Raw genomic sequence first — 24,713 nt, 5'->3', positions numbered from 1 at the left:
TGTTGCTCACTCCGGTTTGTGTGTGTGTGTGTGTGTGTGTGTGTGTGTGTGTGTGTGTGTGTGTGTGTGTGTGTGTGTGTGTGTGTGTGTGTGTGTGTCAACAGGACTCAATTTTAAACCGATCTTCACGAAACGCTACCAAATGGTAGGGTTCGTGGTCCGACAAAATCCTATATGTTTTTGGGGTCAAAAGGTCAAAAGGTCAACATTGGACAAAGGTCAACCACTTTTTTCAAATTTCTAAAATCCTCAATTTTCATCCGATTGCCTTGAAATTTGAATAGGATTTACATATCGGTGAACTGAATTCAACCACCAACTATTTTTGACATCAGCATAGGCCAAAAGGTCAACATAGGCCAAAAGTCAATCAATTTTTTCAAATTTCTAAAATCCTCAATTTTCATCCGATTGACTTGAAATTTGAAAAGGATTTTCATATCACCTTACTCAGCAACCACCAACAATTTTTGAGGTCAACATCGGCCAAAAGGTCAACATAGGCCAAATTTCTAAAATTGTCAATTTTCATCCTTTTAACTTAAACTTTGAAGACGGTTTACATATCAGGTCACTGAATTCAACCACTAATTATTTTTGAGGTCAACATAGGCCAAAAGATCAACATAGGCCAAATTTCTAAAATCCTCGATTTTCATCCGATTGACTTGAAATTTGAAGAGGATCTGAAGAGTCTGGTCACTGAATTCTACCACCAAGTATATTTGAGGTCAACATATGCCAAAACATCAACAAAGGCCAAATTTCTAAAATCTTAAATTTTCATCCAATTGACTTGAAATTTGAAGAGGACTTGCATATCTGGTCAATGTATTCAACGACCAAGTATATTTGAGGTCAACATCGGCCAAAAGGTCAACGTAGGCCACATTTATAAAATCCTCAATTTTCATCCAATTGACTTGAAATTTGAAGAGGACTTGCATATCTGGTCACTGAATTCAACCACCAAGTATTTTGAGGTCAACATAGGCCAAAAGGTCAATATAGGCCAAATTTTTTAAATCCTCAATTTTCATCTAATTGACTTGAAATTTGAAGAAGACTTGCATATCTGGTCACTGAATTCAACCACCAAGTATTTTGAGATCAACATAGGCCAAAAGGTCAACGTAGGCCACATTTATAAAAATCCTCAATTTTCATCCAATTAACTTGAAATTTGAAGAGGACTTGCATATCTGGTCACTGAATTCAACCACCAAGTATTTTGAGGTCAACATAGGCCAAAAGGTCAATATAGGCCAAAAAAATTTAATCCTCAATTTTCATCTGATTGACTTGAAATTTGAAGAGGACTTGCATATCTGGTCACTGAATTCAACCACCAAGTATTTTGAGGTCAACATAGGCCAAAAGGTCAACATAGGCCAAGTTTCAAAAATCCTCAATTTTCATCCGATTGACTTGAAAATTGAACAGCATTTGCACATTGAGTCACTAAATAGGGAAACTAACTTTTTTGAGGTCAAAAGGTCAAAGGTAAACCGTCCAAAATCATCATTTTTCATCTCAAAAATCCTCACTTTTCTTCCTATTGACCTGAGCTTTGATCAAGATTGTCAATTTTAATCTTGATGGATTGGACAATTTGCTGTATCAATGGAATTTTTTTTCCTTAGGGGTGGGGGGCGAATTTTGCAAGTATCGTGCTCCGCATGACGTCTTCTTGTTCGTCTGTTTGTCTGTTTGTCTGTTTGTCCACACAGAATGAATATGATTTTCTCTGCAACCGTTGGTCCGATTGACAGGAAATTTTCACCATAGGTGCAACTCCACCTGTATGATTTTTTTTAATGATAATTATGATGCCAGCCAGAGGTCACGTGGTATGGGCGCCATCTTGGAAAAACCGAAAAATTTTGCACCTCTAACTCTGAAAAAGTTGCATATAAAAAATTGAGACATGGTTCATTGTAAAGAACTCTGCATGGAGAATAACATATGTTAATGATGATGTCATAGATTCCTCCATTATGACGTCATAATTTGACAAGTACAAAACTTCATCCGATCAAGATGATATTTATTGAGCGTCATCGTTGGATCAATTGGTGGAGACACATAATAATATGATGTCATCAGTTACGTGGGTCGGCCGCCATGTTTGCTTTTACACAAAAGTCTTTAAAATCACTAAAAACACGTCCTGGCGGGTGTTCACAATCTCTGATTGCTCTTTTTTGTTCTTATATTTTAATTTGATTAATTATATTGATAACAAGATGCAATTTTCTCAGCGTTTTACTTTTTACACTTTGTATGCAAATTTCTGATTTTGTACCATTTTATACTCTGCTCATTTTATGTAAACCACGTGCAATTTGGCTTATTGCCACGATACATTGGAACAAATAAAATAATTTTGGATTGACTGATTGAGAAATACATTTGATGGTTTTGTATTCTGGAATACTTGCATTTGGATAGACCCTATAAAACTACCTTTATGCAGAAACATATGACTTCGTCACAACACAAGTCTCTAAAATGAGCATCACTGGGGCACAGAGTTTGAAAATGTTGAACCTTCTATGGGAAAAAGTCTTTGAAAAGTGTTCTTTAAATGACCTGAAAATGACAAAGAGTGACACGTTTGTAAAATGATGACAGCTGTTTGAAAAGTTGCACATTTTGGACCATCCTGTATGCAAAAGACAAAGACTGTGCAAAAGTCTTTGGCCATCTTGAAAATAGACATCTTTATTGTCATATTGGCATATTTTGATCAATAAACGGTGTTATATTGCTCATGTTTTGAGAAACAAAAATGAATTGTATTTTACAATATTAATGCAAGAAATTTCAATAATTGGTTTGAGCACCTTTTTCTTACACAACAGCAGATGTCCGTTTTGGAATGCTTTCATACAATTTCTGGAGAAATTCCATTGGAAGGTTGCTCCATATATACTGCGATGCTTCCCAGAATTCATCTTTCCATTTTGGTTGTTTTTTTTGTTTTTTTCTTCCTGTCCAAATAATCCCAAACAGTTTCTATGATGTTAAGGTCAAGACTTTGAGGCTGACCATTTCAATAGTTGTGGAGTTCCTGGATTTCCTTTCCTTTGGAAGTAAATATGTTTAGCAACATTTGTAGTGTGTTTGGGTCATTGTCGTGATGAAAAAAAAGTTGTTGCCAATTGGCCTCCTTCCGGACGGTATACCATGGTGGAGTAGAACCTGCTGGCACTTGCATTCATTCTTCTTTCAATTCTCACCAAATCATTAACGCCAGCAGGAGATATACATCCCCAAACCTGAACAGAACCTCCACACTCCACAATGCTTCATTGCAGACACATCCTTATAATTCCCACCAATGCTCCTTCTGATATACTGCCTTCTCTTTGTTCAAAAAGTTTCAAACTTTGACTCGTCTCGACCTCCAAGTTACCTTTCCCCACTGATTAGCATCTTAACTCTAATGTTCTTGGCCATATTTCAGTTTCTTGGCTTTGTTACCATCTCGCCCATGGAGTCCACTTGTGCAAAAGGGATCTTCTGACAATGGATCACTCGGTTTTACAAGGAAAAATCCCCGGGGGTGATTGTTCCAATAAATCTATAAAGTCGGTAAATTAATCGAGAGACGGATGTTCAGGCCGACATTCTGGGAAAGTTGGGTCCAGTTGATTCCAGCGATGAGTTTTAAATTCTGCCTGGAGGAGATCACGACTAATCGCTTGGAAATCCTGATCCGATGAAAACATGAACCACATGAAGGTCGATGTACATCGATAAATAAACGTCGATGTACATCGACCTTCATCTGCGAGGTGTGCCGTGTGACGATAGTTACATTCACTATGTACATGGTGAGGCGTCATTCACTGAGTGTCCATTGAAGGAATGATCAATGCGCTCAAGGTGTGTGCTTTGTCCGGATTTCTACAGGGCTCACATGGTCCACCATCAACCCCATTCTAGTGAAGCTACACAAATCCAGGATCACTGCTCACCTCCACTCATTTTGTTTCTCCTTTTTTCCCACCTGTGGAACCAACTTCCACATCCTCTTCCATCTCACTCACCCCTCCAGGTCTTCAAGACAGATGTTTACCACCATCTCAAATTGTCCCTAATTCAAAACCATGATGTTTCCGACCCACGTTAACCCCCCCCCCCCCCCCCCTTCATCCCACCTCACCCCAAACCCTCATCCTTCCAAATTCCAGTTTCCCCTCCTGAGAAATTATTTCTTTATCCATCTTGTCCACCCCATGCATCCTCTCCTCCTCCCCCACCCCCATTCTTCCACCTCCCCCTGTCTTGGCCTTTGGCTCTGCTGTTGGTGTTTCCCTCCTCTCTCTGCTGTTGGTGTTTCCCCCTCTCTCTCCTGTTGGTGTTTACCCCTCTCTCTCCTGTTGGTGTTTCCCTCCTCTCTCTACTGTTGGTGTTTCCCCCCTCTCTCTCCTGTTGGTGTTTCCCTCCTCTCTCTCCTGTTGGTGTTTCCCCCTCTCTCTACTGTTGGTGTTCCCTCCTCTCTCTCCTGTTGGTGTTTCCCCCTCTCTCTGCTGTTGGTGTTCCCTCCTCTCTCTGCTGTTTGTGTTTCCCTCCTCTCTCTCCTGTTGGTGTTTCCCTCCTCTCTCTCCTGTTGGTGTTTACCCCTCTCTCTACTGTTGGTGTTTCCCCTCTCTCTATTGTTGGTGTTTCCCTCCTCTCTCTCCTGTTGGTGTTTCCCCCTCTCTCTGCTGTTGGTGTTTCCCTCCTCTCTGCTGTTGGTGTTTTCCTTCTCTCTGCTGTCGGTGTTTCCCTTCTCTCTGCTGTTGGTGCTTCCCTCCTCTCTGCTGTTGGTGTTTCCCTCCTCTCTGCTGTTGGTGTTTCCCCTCTCTCTGCTGTTGGTGTTTCCCTCCTCTCTCTGCTGTTTGTTTTTCCCTCCTCTCTCTCCTGTTGGTGTTTCCCCTCTCTCTACTGTTTGTGTTTCCCCCTCTCTCTACTGTTGGTGTTGCCCCCTCTCTCTACTGTTGGTGTGCCCTCCTCTCTCTGCTGTTGGTGTTTCCTCCTCTCTCTGCTGTTGGTATTTCCCCATCTCTCTGCTGTTGATGTTTTCCGTCCTCTCTCTGCTGTTGGTGTTTTCCCCCTCTCTCTGCTGTTGGTGTTTCCCCATCTCTCTGCTGTTGATGTTTTCCGTCCTCTCTCTGCTGTTGGTGTTTTCCCCCTCTCTCTGCTGTTGGTATTTCCCCATCTCTCTGCTGTTGATGTTTTCCGTCCTCTATCTGCTGTTGGTATTTCCCCCTCTCTCTGCTGTTGGTGTTCCCCCCTCTCTCTGCTGTTGGTGTTTCCCCCTCTCTCTGCTGTTGGTATTTCCCCCTCCCTCTGCTTTTGGTGTTTTCCCCCTCTCTCTGCTGTTGGTATTTCCCCCTCTCTCTGCTGTTGGTGTTTCCTCCTCTCTCTGCTGTTGGTATTTCCCCATCTCTCTGCTGTTGATGTTTTCCATCCTCTATCTGCTGTTGGTATTTCCCCCTCTCTCTGCTGTTGGTGTTCCCCCCTCTCTCTGCTGTTGGTGTTTCCCCCTCTCTCTGCTGTTGGTGTTCCCCCCTCTCTCTGCTGTTGGTGTTTCCCCCTCTCTCTGCTGATGGTGTTTTCCGTCCTCTATCTGCTGTTGGTGCTTCCCTCCTCTCTGCTGTTGGTGTTTCACTCCTCTCTGCTGTTGGTATTTCCCCCTCTCTCTGCTGTTGGTGTTCCCCCCCTCTCTCTGCTGTTGGTGCTTCCCTCCTCTCTGCTGTTGGTGTTTCCCTTCTCTCTGCTGTTGGTGTTTCCCTTCTCTCTGCTGTTGGTGTTTCCCTTCTCTCTGCTGTTGGTGTTTCCCTTCTCTCTGCGGTTGGTGTTTCCCTTCTCTCTGCGGTTGGTGCTTCCCTCCTCTCTGCTGTTGGTGTTTCCCTTCTCTCTGCTGTTGGTGTTTCCCTTCTCTCTGCTGTTGGTGCTTCCCTCCTCTCTGCTGTTGGTGTTTCCTTCTCTCTGCTGTTGGTGTTTCCCTTCTCTCTGCGGTTGGTGCTTCCCTCCTCTCTGCTGTTGGTGTTTCCCTTCTCTCTGCTGTTGGTGTTTCCCTTCTCTCTGCTGTTGGTGCTTCCCTCCTCTCTGCTGTTGGTGTTTCCCTTCTCTCTGCTGTTGGTGTTTCCCTTCCCTCTGCTGTTGGTGTTTCCCTTCTCTCTGCTGTTGGTGTTTCCCTTCTCTCTGCTGTTGGTGTTTCCCTCCTCTCTGCTGTTGGTGCTTCCCTTCTCTCTGCTGTTGGGGCTTCCCTCCTCTCTGCTGTTGGTGTTTCCCTTCTCTCTGCTGTTTGTGTTTCCCTCCTCTCTGCTGTTGGTGTTTCCCTCCTCTCTGCTGTTGGTGTTTCCCTTCTCTCTGCTGTTGGTGTATCCCTCCTCTCTGCTGTTGGTGCTTCCCTCCTCTCTGCTGTTGGTGTTTCCCTTCTCTCTGCTGTTCGTGCTTCCCTCCTCTCTGCTGTTGGTGCTTCCCTCCTCTCTGCTGTTGGTGCTTCCCTTCTCTCTGCTGTTGGTGTTTCCCTTCTCTCTGCTGTTGGTGCTTCCCTCCTCTCTGCTGTTGGTGCTTCCCTCCTCTCTGCTGTTGGTGCTTCCCTCCTCTCTGCTGTTGGTGTTTCCCTTCTCTCTGCTGTTGGTGCTTCCCTCCTCTCTGCTGTTGGTGTTTCCCTCCTCTCTGCTGTTGGTGCTTCCCTCCTCTCTGCTGTTGGTGCTTCCCTCCTCTCTGCTGTTGGTGTTTCCCTTCTCTCTGCTGTTGGTGTTTCCCTCCTCTCTGCTGTTGGTGTTTTCCTTCTCTCTGCTGTTGGTGTTTCCCTTCTCTCTGCTGTTGGTGCTTCCCTCCTCTCTGCTGTTGGTGTTTCCCTCCTCTCTGCTGTTGGTGTTTCCCCTCTCTCTGCTGTTGGTGTTTCCCTCCTCTCTCTGCTGTTTGTGTTTCCCTCCTCTCTCTCCTGTTGGTGTTTCCCCCTCTCTCTACTGTTGGTGTTGCCCCCTCTCTCTACTGTTGGTGTGCCCTCCTCTCTCTGCTGTTGGTATTTCCCCATCTCTCTGCTGTTGATGTTTTCCGTCCTCTCTCTGCTGTTGGTGTTTTCCCCCTCTCTCTGCTGTTGGTGTTTCCCCATCTCTCTGCTGTTGATGTTTTCCATCCTCTCTCTGCTGTTGGTGTTTTCCCCCTCTCTCTGCTGTTGGTATTTCCCCATCTCTCTGCTGTTGATGTTTTCCGTCCTCTATCTGCTGTTGGTATTTCCCCCTCTCTCTGCTGTTGGTGTTCCCCCCTCTCTCTGCTGTTGGTGTTTCCCCCTCTCTCTGCTGTTGGTATTTCCCCCTCTCTCTGCTGTTGGTGTTTCCCCATCTCTCTGCTGTTGGTGTTTTCCCCCTCTCTCTGCTGTTGGTATTTCCCCCTCTCTCTGCTGTTGGTGTTTCCTCCTCTCTCTGCTGTTGGTATTTCCCCATCTCTCTGCTGTTGATGTTTTCCGTCCTCTATCTGCTGTTGGTATTTCCCCCTCTCTCTGCTGTTGGTGTTCCCCCCTCTCTCTGCTGTTGGTGTTTCCCCCTCTCTCTGCTGATGGTGTTTTCCGTCCTCTATCTGCTGTTGGTGCTTCCCTCCTGTCTGCTGTTGGTGTTTCCCTCCTCTCTGCTGTTGGTATTTCCCCCTCTCTCTGCTGTTGGTGTTCCCCCCTCTCTCTCTGCTGTTGGTGCTTCCCTCCTCTCTGCTGTTGGTGTTTCCCTTCTCTCTGCTGTTGGTGTTTCCCTTCTCTCTGCTGTTGGTGTTTCCCTTCTCTCTGCTGTTGGTGTTTCCCTTCTATCTGCTGTTGGTATTTCCCCCTCTCTCTGCTGTTGGTGTTTCCCTTCTCTCTGCTGTTGGTGTTTCCCTTCTCTCTGCTGTTGGTGTTTCCCTTCTCTCTGCTGTTGGTGTTTCCCTTCTCTCTGCTGTTGGTGTTTCCCCTCTCTCTGCTGTTGGTGTTTCCCTTCTCTCTGCTGTTGGTGTTTCCCTTCTCTCTGCTGTTGGTGTTTCCCTCCTCTCTGCTGTTGGTGCTTCCCTCCTCTCTGCTGTTGGTGTTTCCCTTCTCTCTGCTGTTGGTGTTTCCCTTCTCTCTGCTGTTGGTGCTTCCCTCCTCTCTGCTGTTGGTGTTTCCTTCTCTCTGCTGTTGGTGTTTCCCTTCTCTCTGCGGTTGGTGCTTCCCTCCTCTCTGCTGTTGGTGTTTCCCTTCTCTCTGCTGTTGGTGTTTCCCTTCTCTCTGCTGTTGGTGCTTCCCTCCTCTCTGCTGTTGGTGTTTCCCTTCTCTCTGCTGTTGGTGTTTCCCTTCCCTCTGCTGTTGGTGTTTCCCTTCTCTCTGCTGTTGGTGTTTCCCTTCTCTCTGCTGTTGGTGTTTCCCTCCTCTCTGCTGTTGGTGCTTCCCTTCTCTCTGCTGTTGGGGCTTCCCTCCTCTCTGCTGTTGGTGTTTCCCTTCTCTCTGCTGTTTGTGTTTCCCTCCTCTCTGCTGTTGGTGTTTCCCTCCTCTCTGCTGTTGGTGTTTCCCTTCTCTCTGCTGTTGGTGTATCCCTCCTCTCTGCTGTTGGTGCTTCCCTCCTCTCTGCTGTTGGTGTTTCCCTTCTCTCTGCTGTTCGTGCTTCCCTCCTCTCTGCTGTTGGTGCTTCCCTCCTCTCTGCTGTTGGTGCTTCCCTTCTCTCTGCTGTTGGTGTTTCCCTTCTCTCTGCTGTTGGTGCTTCCCTCCTCTCTGCTGTTGGTGCTTCCCTCCTCTCTGCTGTTGGTGCTTCCCTCCTCTCTGCTGTTGGTGTTTCCCTTCTCTCTGCTGTTGGTGCTTCCCTCCTCTCTGCTGTTGGTGTTTCCCTCCTCTCTGCTGTTGGTGCTTCCCTCCTCTCTGCTGTTGGTGCTTCCCTCCTCTCTGCTGTTGGTGTTTCCCTTCTCTCTGCTGTTGGTGTTTCCCTCCTCTCTGCTGTTGGTGTTTTCCTTCTCTCTGCTGTTGGTGTTTCCCTTCTCTCTGCTGTTGGTGCTTCCCTCCTCTCTGCTGTTGGTGTTTCCCTCCTCTCTGCTGTTGGTGTTTCCCCTCTCTCTGCTGTTGGTGTTTCCCTCCTCTCTCTGCTGTTTGTGTTTCCCTCCTCTCTCTCCTGTTGGTGTTTCCCCCTCTCTCTACTGTTGGTGTTGCCCCCTCTCTCTACTGTTGGTGTGCCCTCCTCTCTCTGCTGTTGGTATTTCCCCATCTCTCTGCTGTTGATGTTTTCCGTCCTCTCTCTGCTGTTGGTGTTTTCCCCCTCTCTCTGCTGTTGGTGTTTCCCCATCTCTCTGCTGTTGATGTTTTCCATCCTCTCTCTGCTGTTGGTGTTTTCCCCCTCTCTCTGCTGTTGGTATTTCCCCATCTCTCTGCTGTTGATGTTTTCCGTCCTCTATCTGCTGTTGGTATTTCCCCCTCTCTCTGCTGTTGGTGTTCCCCCCTCTCTCTGCTGTTGGTGTTTCCCCCTCTCTCTGCTGTTGGTATTTCCCCCTCTCTCTGCTGTTGGTGTTTCCCCATCTCTCTGCTGTTGGTGTTTTCCCCCTCTCTCTGCTGTTGGTATTTCCCCCTCTCTCTGCTGTTGGTGTTTCCTCCTCTCTCTGCTGTTGGTATTTCCCCATCTCTCTGCTGTTGATGTTTTCCGTCCTCTATCTGCTGTTGGTATTTCCCCCTCTCTCTGCTGTTGGTGTTCCCCCCTCTCTCTGCTGTTGGTGTTTCCCCCTCTCTCTGCTGATGGTGTTTTCCGTCCTCTATCTGCTGTTGGTGCTTCCCTCCTGTCTGCTGTTGGTGTTTCCCTCCTCTCTGCTGTTGGTATTTCCCCCTCTCTCTGCTGTTGGTGTTCCCCCCTCTCTCTCTGCTGTTGGTGCTTCCCTCCTCTCTGCTGTTGGTGTTTCCCTTCTCTCTGCTGTTGGTGTTTCCCTTCTCTCTGCTGTTGGTGTTTCCCTTCTCTCTGCTGTTGGTGTTTCCCTTCTATCTGCTGTTGGTATTTCCCCCTCTCTCTGCTGTTGGTGTTTCCCTTCTCTCTGCTGTTGGTGTTTCCCTTCTCTCTGCTGTTGGTGTTTCCCTTCTCTCTGCTGTTGGTGTTTCCCTTCTCTCTGCTGTTGGTGTTTCCCCTCTCTCTGCTGTTGGTGTTTCCCTTCTCTCTGCTGTTGGTGTTTCCCTTCTCTCTGCTGTTGGTGTTTCCCTCCTCTCTGCTGTTGGTGTTTCCCTCCTCTCTGCTGTTGGTGCTTCCCTCCTCTCTGCTGTTGGTGTTTCCCTTCTCTCTGCTGTTGGTGTTTCCCTCCTCTCTGCTGTTGGTGCTTCCCTCCTCTCTGCTGTTGGTGTTTCCCTTCTCTCTGCTGTTGGTGCTTCCCTCCTCTCTGCTGTTGGTGCTTCCCTCCTCTCTGCTGTTGGTGCTTCCCTCCTCTCTGCTGTTGGTGCTTCCCTCCTCTCTGCTGTTGGTGTTTCCCTTCTCTCTGCTGTTGGTGTTTCCCTTCTCTCTGCTGTTGGTGCTTCCCTCCTCTCTGCTGTTGGTGCTTCCCTCCTCTCTGCTGTTGGTGCTTCCCTCCTCTCTGCTGTTGGTGCTTCCCTCCTCTCTGCTGTTGGTGCTTCCCTCCTCTCTGCTGTTGGTGCTTCCCTCCTCTCTGCTGTTGGTGCTTCCCTCCTCTCTGCTGTTGGTGCTTCCCTCCTCTCTGCTGTTGGTGCTTCCCTCCTCTCTGCTGTTGGTGCTTCCTTCCTCTCTGCTGTTGGTGTTTCCCTTCTCTCTGCTGTTGGTGTTTCCCTCCTCTCTGCTGTTGGTGTTTCCCTTCTCTCTGCTGTTGGTGTTTCCCTCCTCTCTGCTGTTGGTGCTTCCCTCCTCTCTGCTGTTGGTGTTTCCCTCCTCTCTGCTGTTGGTGTTTCCCTCCTCTCTGCTGTTGGTGCTTCCCTCCTCTCTGCTGTTGGTGCTTCCCTCCTCTCTGCTGTTGGTGTTTCCCTCTCTGCTGTTGGTGTTTTCCTTCTCTCTGCTGTTGGTGTTTCCCTTCTCTCTGCTGTTGGTGCTTCCCTCCTCTCTGCTGTTGGTGTTTCCCTTCTCTCTGCTGTTGGTGTTTCCCTTCTCTCTGCTGTTGGTGTTTCCCTCCTCTCTGCTGTTGGTGTTTTCCTTCTCTCTGCTGTTGGTGTTTCCCTTCTCTCTGCTGTTGGTGCTTCCCTCCTCTCTGCTGTTGGTGTTTCCCTCCTCTCTGCTGTTCGTGTTTCCCTTCTCTCTGCTGTTGTTGTTTCCCTTCTCTCTGCTGTTGGTGTTTCCCTCCTCTCTGCTGTTGGTGTTTCCCTCCTCTCTGCTGTTGTTGTTTCCCTTCTCTCTGCTGTTGGTGTTTCCCTTCTCTCTGCTGTTGGTGCTTCCCTCCTCTCTGCTGTTGTTGTTTCCCTCCTTTCTGCTGTTGGTGTTTCCCTTCTCTCTGCTGATGGTGTTTCCCCCCTCTCTCTGCTGTTGGTGTTTCCCTCCTCTCTCTGCTGTTGGTGTTTCCTCCTCTCTCTGCTGTTGGTGTTTCCCTTCTCTCTGCTGTTGGTGTTTCCCTCCTCTCTCTGCTGTTGGTGTTTCCCCTCTCTCTGCTGTTGGTGTTTCCCTCCTCTCTCTGCTGTTGGTGTTTCCCTCCTCTCTGCTGTTGGTGTTTCCCTCCTCTCTGCTGTTGGTGTTTCCCTCCTCTCTCTGCTGTTGGTGTTTCCCCTCTCTCTGCTGTTGGTGTTTCCCCTCTCTCTGCTGTTGCTGTTTCCCTCCTCTCTCTGCTGTTGGTGTTTCCCCTCTCTCTGCTGTTGGTGTTTCCCTCCTCTCTCTGCTGTTGGTGTTTCCCCTCTCTCTGCTGTTGGTGTTTCCCCTCTCTCTGCTGTTGGTGTTTCCCCTCTCTCTGCTGTTGGTGTTTCCCTCCTCTCTCTGCTGTTGGTGTTTCCCCTCTCTCTGCTGTTGGTGTTTCCCCTCTCTCTGCTGTTGGTGTTTCCCCTCTCTCTGCTGTTGGTGTTTCCCCTCTCTCTGCTGTTGGTGTTTCCCTCCTCTCTCTGTTGTTGGTGTTTCCCTCCTCTCTCTGCTGTTGGTGTTTCCCTCCTCTCTCTGCTGTTGGTGTTTCCCTCCTCTCTCTGCTGTTGGTGTTTCCCTCCTCTCTCTGTTGTTGGTGTTTCCCTCCTCTCTCTGTTGTTGGTGTTTCCCTTCATTTACAGTGAGGATGGGGAAGATCTTATTTACAGTGAGGAAGGGGGAAGGTCTTATTTACAGTGAGGAAGGGGAAGGTCTTATTTACAGTGAGGAAGGGGGAAGGTCTTATTTACAGTGAGGAAGGGGGAAGGTCTCATTTACAGTGAGGAAGGGGGAAGGTCTTATTTACAGTGAGGAAAGGAAAGATCTTATTTCCAGTGAGGAAGGGGGAAGGTCTTATTTACAGTGAGGAAGGGGAAGGTCTTATTTACAGTGAGGAAGGGGGAAGGTCTTATTTACAGTGAGGAAGGGGAAGGTCTTATTTACAGTGAGGAAGGGGGAAGGTCTTATTTACAGTGAGGAAGGGGGAAGGTCTCATTTACAGTGAGGAAGGGGAAGATCTTATTTTCATTGAGGAAGGGGGAAGGTCTTATTTACAGTGAGGAAGAGGGAAGGTCTTATTTACAGTGAGGAAGGGGAAGATCTTATTTACAGCGAGGAAGGGTGAAGATCTTATTTACAGTGAGGAAGAGGAAGGTCTTATTTACAGTGAGGAAGGGGGAAGGTCTTATTTACAGTGAGGAAGAGGGAAGGTCTTATTTACAGTGAGGATGGGGGAAGATCTTATTTACAGTGAGGAAGGGGGAAGATCTTATTTACAGTGAGGAAGGGGGAAGGTCTTACCCACAATAAAAAGAGGGGTTGGAGTTTAGCTGCAATGAGGAAAATGGGTAGGGTGGTGGGGTTTACCTACAGTGAGAAAGAGAAGGTGTGTTATCGGTGTGTTATACCCACAGGTAGGAAAGGAAATGGGTTCTTACGCAGTTAGGAAGGGAGGCAGGGTCTTAAGCACAGGGAGGTCTTACCCGCAGCTGGGAAAGGAGCGGGGTCTTACTCAAAGCTTGCAAGTACATGGAGGAGGGGTTCTTACCTGCAGCGAGAAAGGAAAGGAATGGGGGAGTTTCAGAGCAGAGGGGCTTCACTGCAGCTAAGTAGGGAAGAGGGGTCTTCCCATCAGCTACAAGGTGAAGGGGTGGGGTCTTACACATACAGGGACCATACCTACAACTATGAAGGGAGGAGGTTTTAAGTGTCGGGCAATCTTACCCACAGCTAGGAAGGAAAGAAGGGTCTTAGCCGCAACTAAGAAGGAAATTGGGGAATGTCTTACCCTGTGTGTGGGGTGGGGACCATGGGGTAAGTGTAGGGAGGTCTTACCCACAGTTAGGAAAGGAAAAGTGGTCTTGCCCAAAGCTAGGAAGGGCTGGCTGTCCGTAAACGCACGGTGTTTTTCCCGAATCCCTGAAGCTCGGAAAGGAAGAGGGGTCTTTGCTGCAGCTCTGAAGGGTGGGCTTTTGTGCATGGGGGTCTTACCTGCATATCGGAAAATTACAGGGGTCTTACCCTCAGTAAGTAAGTGAAAGGGATGCCTTACCTGTAGCAAGAGCTTGTGATAAGTAACTCGTGGGTTCGTAGGGTGAATTCTCGAAAAGGTCGTCTCCTTGGGGAAGGAAAAGGAGGGTTGGGTGCATCGATGAGTCGACAGAAAATTGTGGTGTACTCTTGACCCCCTAAACTCCATACCTTATCAAGCACAGGCTTCTCAAATGACAATGTGCAGCAGTCACACAGGTTTAGCAAATCTTAAATCGACAACCATTCCTGGCAAATTGTGCCGGTCTCAATGATCTGGCTGGTTGTATCATGTATCCTCGACCATTATGTATTAGGTGTCCGAGACCACTGGCATTCACGATTAATCGATTGCCCTTAAGGTCACCACCCAGAATGTGTTTCGTTATTGTTGGAGAAAAGAAAGAAAGAACCATCAGTCATATGGGGCTGGCTTGGAGGAGGGTTCGGAGCATTGATTTGTCGTTAGCGCTGATTTTATAACCAGTCGATCTGTTGTAGAATGTTCGCAATTTGGATCATTAATATTTTTCTGCATTAAACAAGACATGCCTGGATAAGCCATTGTCATAATAATAATAATATTATCAAGTGACAATGATGATGTAATTTGGTGCACTGCGTGATTGGTTAAAAAGGCAGAAACGGCTCTTACCTCGTGCCAGGCCCTCGTTGATGACCCAGTAGATCCTCAAGCAGCTCTTCTCACGCCTCATGCCCCGCCGGCACCGGCAGTAGTAGAGAGCGCTCGCCTGCAGAGCCTCCACGGCCGCCACGCACTCCTTGAGTGCCAACAAGTCCCCTGAGCCGGCCACGCACTGCCTCATCGTACGGAGACTGCTTGAGCACACGGTGTCAGCCATACACAGCTCTTGGCCGCGCACACAGTCTGTCTGGTACGGAGGAGGTCCTGTTCGCAACAAGGAGTCGGCTTGGTACGGAGGAGGTCCTGCTCGCAACATTGAGTCGGCTTGGTACGGTGGAGGTCCTGCTCGCAACATGGAGTCCGTTTGGTATGGATGAGCTCCTGCTCGTAACATGGAGTCAGTTTGGTACGGAGGAGGTCCTGCTCGCAACATGGAGTCAGTTTGGTATGGATGAGGTCCTGCTCGCAACATGGAGTCAGTTTGGTACGGAGGAGGTCCTGCTCGCAACATGGAGTCAGTTTGGTATTGGTGAGGTCCTGCTCGCAGTACGGTGTCGGTCTGGTACTGAGGACGTCCTGCTCCCAGCATGGTGTCGAAATGGCTGGTTCGCCGGGACACCGAGTCCGATTCTGAGGAAGCGGCACAGTGTCCTGCAAAAGCGGGGGAATGGGTGAGGGGAGAGGGTTAGGTAGTCATTAATGGGTGAGCACGACTAAGGCTTTGAGAGAATGTGACCAGGAAAGAAGCTGGGAATAAGGGACAGACCTCAGAATACGGAGAATTATTAGTGAGATAAAGAGCAGGACTCAGAAAAACAACAATAATGAGTGAGATAATGGAAAGGATTTGGAATATCATGAAGAAGGAGAGCGAAAAAGGACAGGACTCAGAATACAAGGAAATATAATGAGTGAGATAAGGGAAAGGCCTTGGAATACTGTAAATAATGTGTGAGATAAGGAGCAAGACTTGGAATACTGGGAATAATGCGTGAGATGAGGAAAACGATTTGGAATATCATGATGGAGGAGTGAGAAAAAGGACAGGACTCAGAATACAAGGAATATAATGAGTGAATAAGGGACACGACTCAGAATACATTGAAGAAGTGAGATAAAGAGTAGGACTTGGAATACTGGGAATAATGTGTGAGATGAGGAAAAGAATTTGAAATATCATGATGGAGGAGTGAGAAAAAGGACAGGACTCAGAATACAAGGAAATAAAATGAGTGAGATAAGGAAAAGGACTTGGAATACTGGGAATAATGTGTGAGATAAAGTGTAGGACTTGGAATACTGGGAATAATGTGTGAGATAAAGTGTAGGACTTGGAATACTGGGAATAATGTGTGAGATAAGGAACAGGACTTGGAATACTGTGAATAATGTGTGAGATAAGGAGCAAGACGTGGAATACTGGGAATAATGTGTGAGATGAGGAAAAGGATTTGGAATAATGTGAATAATGTGTGAGATAAGGAGCAAGACTTGGAATACTGGGAATAATGCGTGAGATGAGGAAAAGGATTTGGAATATCATGATGGAGGAGTGAGAAAAAGGACAGGACTCAGAATACAAGGAATATAATGAGTGAATAAGGGACACGACTCAGAATACATTGAAGAAGTGAGATAAAGAGTAGAACTTGGAATACTGGGAATAATGTGTGAGATGAGGAAAAGGATTTGAAATATCATGATGGAGGAGTGAGAAAAAGGGCAGGACTCAGAATACAAGGAAATATAATGAGTGAGATAAGGAAAAGGACTTGGAATACTGGGAATAATGTGTGAGATAAAGTGTAGGACTTGGAATACTGGGAATAATGTGTGAGATAAAGTGTAGGACTTGGAATCCTGGGAATAATGTGTGAGATAAGGAGCAAGACTTGGAATACTGGGAATAATGTGTGAGATGAGGAAAAGGATTTGGAATAATGTGAATAATGTGTGAGATAAGGAGCAAGACTTGGAATACTGGGAATAATGCGTGAGATGAGGAAAAGGATTTGAAATATCATGATGGAGGAGTGAGAAAAAGGACAGGACTCAGAATACAAGGAATATAATGAGTGAGATAAGGAAAAGGACTTGGAATACTGGGAATAATGTGTGAGATAAAGTGTAGGACTTGGAATACTGGGAATAATGTGTGAGATAAAGTGTAGGACTTGGAATCCTGGGAATAATGTGTGAGATAAGGAGCAAGACTTGGAATACTGGGAATAATGTGTGAGATGAGGAAAAGGATTTGGAATAATGTGAATAATGTGTGAGATAAGGAGCAAGACTTGGAATACTGGGAATAATGCGTGAGATGAGGAAAAGGATTTGGAATATCATGATGGAGGAGTGAGAAAAAGGACAGGACTCAGAATACAAGGAATATAATGAGTGAATAAGGGACACGACTCAGAATACATTGAAGAAGTGAGATAAAGAGTAGGACTTGGAATACTGGGAATAATGTGTGAGATGAGGAAAAGGATTTGAAATATCATGATGGAGGAGTGAGAAAAAGGGCAGGACTCAGAATACAAGGAAATATAATGAGTGAGATAAGGAAAAGGACTTGGAATACTGGGAATAATGTGTGAGATAAAGTGTAGGACTTGGAATACTGGGAATAATGTGTGAGATAAAGTGTAGGACTTGGAATACTGGGAATAATGTGTGAGATAAGGAACAGGACTTGGAATACTGTGAATAATGTGTGAGATGAGGAAAAGGATTTGGAATAATGTGAATAATGTGTGAGATAAGGAGCAAGACTTGGAATACTGGGAATAATGCGTGAGATGAGGAAAAGGATTTGGAATATCATGATGGAGGAGTGAGAAAAAGGACAGGACTCAGAATACAAGGAATATAATGAGTGAATAAGGGAAAGGACTTGGAATACTGGGAATAATGTGTGAGATAAGGAGCCAGACTTGGAATACTGGGAATAATGTGTGAGATAAGGAACAGGACTTGGAATAATGCGTGAGATAAGGAGCAAGACTTGGAATACTGGGAATAATGCGTGAGATAAGGAACAGGATTTGGAATATCATGATGGAGGAGTGAGAAAAAGGACAGGACTCAGAATACAAGGAATATAATGAGTGAATAAGGGACACGACTCAGAATACATTGAAGAAGTGAGATAAAGAGTAGAACTTGGAATACTGGGAATAATGTGTGAGATGAGGAAAAGGATTTGAAATATCATGATGGAGGAGTGAGAAAAAGGGCAGGACTCAGAATACAAGGAAATATAATGAGTGAGATAAGGAAAATGACTTGGAATACTGGGAATAATGTGTGAGATAAAGTGTAGGACTTGGAATACTGGGAATAATGTGTGAGATAAAGTGTAGGACTTGGAATACTGGGAATAATGTGTGAGATAAGGAACAGGACTTGGAATACTGTGAATAATGTGTGAGATGAGGAAAAGGATTTGGAATAATGTGAATAATGTGTGAGATAAGGAGCAAGACTTGGAATACTGGGAATAATGCGTGAGATGAGGAAAAGGATTTGGAATATCATGATGGAGGAGTGAGAAAAAGGACAGGACTCAGAATACAAGGAATATAATGAGTGAATAAGGGAAAGGACTTGGAATACTGGGAATAATGTGTGAGATAAGGAGCCAGACTTGGAATACTGGGAATAATGTGTGAGATAAGGAACAGGACTTGGAATAATGCGTGAGATAAGGAGCAAGACTTGGAATACTGGGAATAATGCGTGAGATAAGGAACAGGATTTGGAATATCATGATGGAGGAGTGAGAAAAAGGACAGGAATCAGAATACATGGAATATAATGAGTGAATAAGGGACACGACTCCGAATACATTGAAGGAGTGAGATAAAGAGTAGGACTTGGAATACTGGGAATAATGTGTGAGATAAAGTGTAGGACTTGGAATACTGTGAATAATGTGTGAGATAAGGAACAGGACTTGGAATACTGTGAATAATGTGTGAGATAAGGAACAGGACTTGGAATACTGGGAATAATGTGTGAGATAAAGTGTAGGACTTGGAATACTGTGAATAATGTGTGAGATATGGAACAAGACTTGGAATACTGGGAATAATGTGTGAGATAAAGTGTAGGACTTGGAATACTGTGAATAATGTGTGAGATAAGGAACAGGACTTGGAATACTGTGAATAATGTGTGAGATAAGGAACAGGACTTGGAATACTGGGAATAATGTGTGAGATAAAGTGTAGGACTTGGAATACTGTGAATAATGTGTGAGATAAGGAACAAGACTTGGAATACTGGGAATAATGTGTGAGATAAAGTGTAGGACTTGGAATACTGTGAATAATGTGTGAGATAAGGAACAAGACTTGGAATACTGGGAATAATGTGTGAGATAAAGTGTAGGACTTGGAATACTGTGAATAATGTGTGAGATAAAGTGTAGGACTTGGAATACTGGGAATAATGTGTGAGATAAAGTGTAGGACTTGGAATACTGTGAATAATGTGTGAGATAAGGAACAGGACTTGGAATACTGTGAATAATGTGTGAGATATGGAACAGGACTTGGAATATTGGGAATAAGGAGATGAGGCAAAGTACTTGAAATACCATGAGTACGGAATGAGATATGGGCAGGACTCAGAATACCTGGAATAAAGATGGAGATAAAGGAGAGGATTATCTCCAATGTTCATCACTCACAAACTAAGTTAGTGGCACCCACTGGGGGAGGGATTTAATAATCTGTGGTTGAAACTTTAAATGTTGGATGCTCACAAAATAATACCAATGACGATCGAGTTGATGGACTTAAGAACAGCGGTGTTACCTGCAACCTCAACAGGTTGTGGTTTCTTTTATGTGCGACTCCTTCAATTTGATTCCCCATCCATAACTAATTCCTCAGACTGTGAATGACTCCCCGAACTGTGACTGACTACCCGTGTGGCGGTGGACGACTCCCCGTCCCCGTGCGGCCCTTGTTGACTCCCCTTCCCCGTGCGGCCCTGATTGACTCCCCGTCCCCGTGCGGCCCTGGTTGACTCCCCGTCCCCGTGCGGCCCTGGTTGACTCCCCGTCCCCGTGCGGCCCTGGTTGACTTCCTCTCCCTACACTGCCCTGGTGGACTCCCCGTCCCCGTGCTGCCCTGGTTGACTTCCTCTCCCTACACTGCCCTGGTGGACTCCCCGTCCCCGTTCTGCCCTGGTTGACTCCCTGATCCCGTGCTGCCCTGGTTGACTCCCTGTCACTATGCTTCCCTGGTTGACTCCCCGTCCCCATGCTGCCCTGGTTGACTCCCTGTTCCCGTGTTGCCCTGGTTGACTCCCCATCACCATGCTGCCCTGGTTGACTCCCTGTCCATATTCTGCCCTGGTTGACTCCCTGTCCCTGTGCTGCCCTGGTTGACTCCCTGTCCCCGTGCTGCCCTGGTTGACTCCCTGTCCCTATGCTGCCCTGGTTGACTCCCTGTCCCCGTGCTGCCCTGGTTGACTCCCTGTCCCTATGCTGCCCTGGTTGACTCCCCATCCCCGTGCTGCCCTGGTTGAATCCCTGTCCCTATGCTGCCCTGGTTGACTCCCTGTCCCCATGCTGCCCTGGTTGACTCCCCGTCCCCGTGCTGCCCTGGTTGACTCCCCGTCCCTGTGCTGCCCTGGTTGACTCCCTGTCCCAGTGCTGCCCTGGTTGACTCCCTGTCCCTATGCTGCCCTGGTTGACTCCCTGTCCCCGTGCTGCCCTGGTTGACTCCCTGTGTCCGTGCTGCTGTGGTTGACTCCCTGTCCCTGTGCTGCCCTGGTTGAGTCCCTGTCCCTATGCTGCCCTGGTTGACTCCCTGTGTCCATGTTGCCCTGGTTGACTCCCTGTCCCCATACTGCCCTGGTTGACTCCCTGTCCCCATGCTGCCCTGGTTGACTCCCAGTCCCCGTGCTGCCCTGGTTGACTCCCTGTCCCCGTGCAGCCCTGGTTGACTCCCCATCACCATGCTGCCCTGGTTGACTCCCCGTCCCTGTGCTGCCCTGGTTGACTCCCTGTCCCCTTGCTGCCCTGGTTGAATCCCCGTCCCCGTGCTGCCTTGGTCGACTCCCTGTCCCCGTGCTGCCTTGGTCGACTCCCTGTCCCCGTGCTGCCTTGGTCGACTCCCTGTCCCCCGTGCTGCCCTGGTTGACTCCCTGTCCCCGTGCTGCCCTGGTTGACTCCCTGTCCCCGTGCTGCCCTGGCTGACTCCCTGTCCCCGTGCTGTCCTTGTTGACTCCGTATCCCCGTGTGGCCCTGGTTGAATCCCCGTTCCCGTGCTGCCCTGGTTGACTCCCCGTCCCCGTGCTGCCCTAGTTGACTCCCCGTCCCCGTGCTGCCCTGGTTGATTCCCTGTCGCCGTGCTGCCCTGGTTGACTCCCCGTCACCGTGCTGCCCTGTTTGACTCCCCGTCCCCGTGCTGCCCTGTTTGACTCCCCGTCCCCGTGCTGCCCTGGTTGACTCCCCGTCCCCGTGCTGCCCTGGTTGACTCCCTGTTCTCGTGCTGCCCTGGTTGACTCCCTGTCCCCGTGCTGCCCTGGTTGACTCCCTGTCCCCATGCTGCCCTGGTTGACTCCCTGTCCCCGTTCTGCCCTGGGTGACTCCCTGTCCCCGTGCTGCCCTGGTTGACTCCCTGTCCCCGTGCTGCCATTGTTGGGTGACCTGGCGTGGGTGACCTCCAGTGCTGCCGTGTTGACTCCCTGTCCCTTCGTATTGACTCCCCATACTGTGGTGGTTGTTGCCGTGGTTGGCCTGTAGTGGTGCCGTGGATGATTCACCGTGTTGCCATGTTGATTCACCATGTTGTCGTGTTGATTCACCGTGCTGTCGTGTTGCTTCACCGTGCTGTCGTGTTGATTCACCGTGCTGTCGTGTTGATTCCCCGTGCTGTCGTGTTGATTCACCATGCTGCCGTCATGACTCCGCATGCTGCTGTGGTTGACCTCAAGTTCTGCACCTGATGACTCCCCATGCTCCCATGGTTGACCCCCAGTGCAGTTGTTGTTTACACCTCGTGCTGCTGTGCTTTGACCCCTGTGCTCCATCTCCTCCCCCCAGTGCTGCCGTGGTTGATCCCCTGTGCAGTTGTTGTTTACACCTCGTGCTGCTGTGGTTGACCCCTATGCTCCACCTCCTCCCCCAGTGCTGCCGTGGTCGAGCCCCACCCACGTGCTTTTATTCTTGACCCTTCCCATGCTGCCGTGGTTTATTCCCGTGCTGTGTTGTCTATCTTGCTGTGATTTACTCCACGTGATGTGATTTAATCCCCATGCTGTGGTGCAATCCCCGTGCTGTGATTTAATCCTCGTGCTATGGTTTAATCCCAGTGCTGTGATTTAATCCCAGTGCTGTGATTTAATCCCCGTGCTATGATTTACTCTCCATGTCGCGATTTACTCTCTGTGCCGTGATTTACTACCTGTTCTGTGATTTACTCTCCATGCTGTGATTTACTCTTAGTGCTGTGATTTACTCTCAGTGCTGTGATTTAACCCCTGTGCTGTGATTTACTTCCCGTGCTGTGATTTATTCCCCGTGTTGTGATTTACTCCCCGTGCAATGATTTACCCTCCGTGCTGTGATATATTTAATCCCCATGATGTGATTTACTCCCATGTTGTTATTTAATCCACGTGCTATGGTTTAATCCCAGTGCTGTGATTTGATCCCCATGCCATGATTTACTCTCCGTGCTGTGATTTAATCCCAGTGATGTGATTTACTTTCATGCTGTTATCCATGTGCTATGATTTACTCTCCATGCTGTGATTTACTTCCCATGCTGTGATTTACTCTCCATGCTGTGATTTACTCTCCATGCTGTGATTTACTTCCCATGCTGTGATTTACTCTCCATGCTGTGATTTACTCTCCATGCTGTGATTTACTTCCCATGCTGTGATTTACTCTCCATGCTGTGATTTACTCTCCATGCTGTGATTGACTCTCCATGCTGTTATTTAATCCACGTGCTATGGTTTAATCCCAGTGTTATGGTTTAATCCCTGTGATGTGATTTACTCCTCGTGCCATGATTTACTCCGTGCTGTGATTTACTCCCCATGCTGTGATTTTCTCTCCATGCTGTGATTTTCTCTCCATGCTGTGATTGACTCTCCATGCTGTTATTTAATCCACATGCTATGGTTTAATCCCAGTGTTATGGTTTAATCCCTGTGATGTGATTTACTCCTTGTGCCATGATTTACTCCCCATGCTGTGATTTACTCTCCATGCTGTGATTTACTCTCCATGCTGTGATTGACTCTCCATGCTGTTATTTAATCCACATGCTATGGTTTAATCCCAGTGTTATGGTTTAATCCCTGTGATGTGATTTACTCCTTGTGCCATGATTTACTCCGTGCTGTGATTTACTCCCCATGCTGTGATTATCTCTCCGTACTGTGGTTGATTCCCCGTGCTGTGATTTAATCTCCGTGCTGTGATTTAATCCACGTGCTATGGTTTAATCCACATGCTATGGTTTAATCCCCGTGCCGTGATTTAGTCCCTGTGCCATGATTTACTCTCCGTGCTGTGATTTACTCTCCATGCTGTTCTTTAATCCACGTGCTATGGTTTAATCCCCGTGTTATGGTTTAATCCCCGTGCTGTGATATACTCCCTGTGGCATGATTTACTCCCTGTGCCATGATTTTCTCTCCATGCTGTGATTGACTCTCCATGCTGTTATTTAATCCACGTGCTATGGTTTAATCCCAGTGTTATGGTTTAATCCCTGTGATGTGATTTACTCCTTGTGCCATGATTTACTCCGTGCTGTGATTTACTCCCGATGCTGTGATTTTCTCTCCATGCTGTGATTTACTCTCCATGCTGTGATTGACTCTCCATGCTGTTATTTAATCCACATGCTATGGTTTAATCCCAGTGTTATGGTTTAATCCCTGTGATGTGATTTACTCCTTGTGCCATGATTTACTCCGTGCTGTGATTTACTCCCCATGCTGTGATTATCTCTCCGTACTGTGGTTGATTCCCCGTGCTGTGATTTAATCTCCGTGCTGTGATTTAATCCACGTGCTATGGTTTAATCCACATGCTATGGTTTAATCCCCGTGCCGTGATTTAGTCCCTGTGCCATGATTTACTCTCCGTGCTGTGATTTACTCTCCATGCTGTTCTTTAATCCACGTGCTATGGTTTAATCCCCGTGTTATGGTTTAATCCCCGTGCTGTGATATACTCCCTGTGGCATGATTTACTCCCTGTGCCATGATTTACTCCCCATGCTGTGATTTACTCTCCGTACTGTGGTTGATTTCCCCGTGCTGGGATTTACTCTCCGTGCTGTTATTTAATCCACGTGCTATGGTTTAATCCACGTGCTATGGTCTAATCCACGTGCTATGGTTTAATCCCCGTGCTGTGATTTACTCCCCGTGCTGCGATTTACTCTCCGTGCTGCGATTTACTCTCCGTGCTGCGATTTACTCTCCGTACTGTGATTTACTCTCCGTACTGTGGTTGATTTCCCCGTGCTGGGATTGACGTGCCGTGTTGTAGGAACGTCAAGGCCGCGATGTCATCCCAGGTCGCTCATCCCGAGAGACAAACACAAACCGCGCTCATTACTCACCCACACCGATCAGCGCAGCAGTTCCGACGGTCGCAATAGTGAGGATGAAGATCCGATCCATAATGTAGTCTTCAACAGCACTGGGAGTGGGACCGCGCAGACCTTGAAACCACGAAAGCCGAGCGATCCCGCTTCAGTTTGTCTTGCGCTCAAAGTCCGGAGTTCGCTGATCATCGGACGCGCATCGTGGGATCTTCGTGGGATCCGGTCACCAAGAGTGGTCGCGCCATCCGTGCATAGCAAGACCCCCGGAGGAGTCCTCGGGTATGGGATCGAAGGGTTTTATCAACACAATACGCACTGGAAGGGCCGAGACCTTAGAGCGCCGAAACCTTAGACTTAGAGAAAGAGCAACTGTAGAGAGACAGACAGAGAGAGAGAGAGAGAGAGAGAGGGAGAGGGAGAGGCGGTTCCAAACCCTTTAATCCACTGCGACCCGTGATCTGCGGCAGCGGGGCGGGAGAACGAGCGCGGGTTCGATCGACGCTCAGTGACAACCGCAGGGAAAGTGCTCACTCGGGGGGAACCCTCCACCACCAATACCCTCCCCGCACCCTACATCTGTACCCTCTCTATATATATGCAACACCTGTACCCTCCCCGCACCCTACATCTGTACCCTCCCCGCACCCTACATCTGTACCCTCCCCACACCCTACATCTGTACCCTCCCCGCATCCTACATCTGTACCCTCCCCGCATCCTACATCTGTACCCTCCCCGCACCCTACATCTGTACCCTCCCCGCACCCTATATCTGTACCCTCCCCGCACCCTACATCTGTACCTTCCCCACACCCTACATCTGTACCCTCCCCGCACCCTACATCTGTACCCTCTCTATATGCAACACCAGTATCCTCCCCGCACCCTTCATCTGTACCCTCTCTCTATGCAACACCAGTACCCTCCCCGCAC

General features: G+C 47.9%; 1 protein-coding gene across 2 annotated transcripts in view; it reads right to left on the bottom strand.

Moving 5' to 3' along the window:
* Positions 1-24,345, bottom strand: part of LOC137420554 (GDNF family receptor alpha-4) — an 80,204-nt gene extending 55,859 nt beyond the window's left edge. Inside the window, exons 1-3 of one of the 2 annotated variants that reach the window (XM_068105703.2) lie at positions 23,796-24,345; positions 14,197-14,838; positions 13,564-13,629 (exon numbers count right to left, since the gene is read on the bottom strand). In XM_068105703.2, the coding sequence (XP_067961804.2) occupies positions 13,564-13,629; positions 14,197-14,838; positions 23,796-23,856 (769 nt within the window). In that variant the 5' untranslated portion in view covers positions 23,857-24,345. The remainder of the gene's footprint in view (positions 1-13,563; positions 13,630-14,196; positions 14,839-23,795) is intronic. The other variant, XM_068105702.2, reaches the window with a different exon arrangement.
* Between the last annotated feature and the right edge of the window lie 368 nt (positions 24,346-24,713).

This window comes from Myxine glutinosa, chromosome 2 (genome assembly GCF_964187855.1).
Source record: "Myxine glutinosa chromosome 2, kmMyxGlut1.1, whole genome shotgun sequence".
NCBI classification, from domain to species: domain Eukaryota; kingdom Metazoa; phylum Chordata; class Myxini; order Myxiniformes; family Myxinidae; genus Myxine; species Myxine glutinosa.
This window is presented reverse-complemented; position numbering and strand designations above follow the sequence as displayed.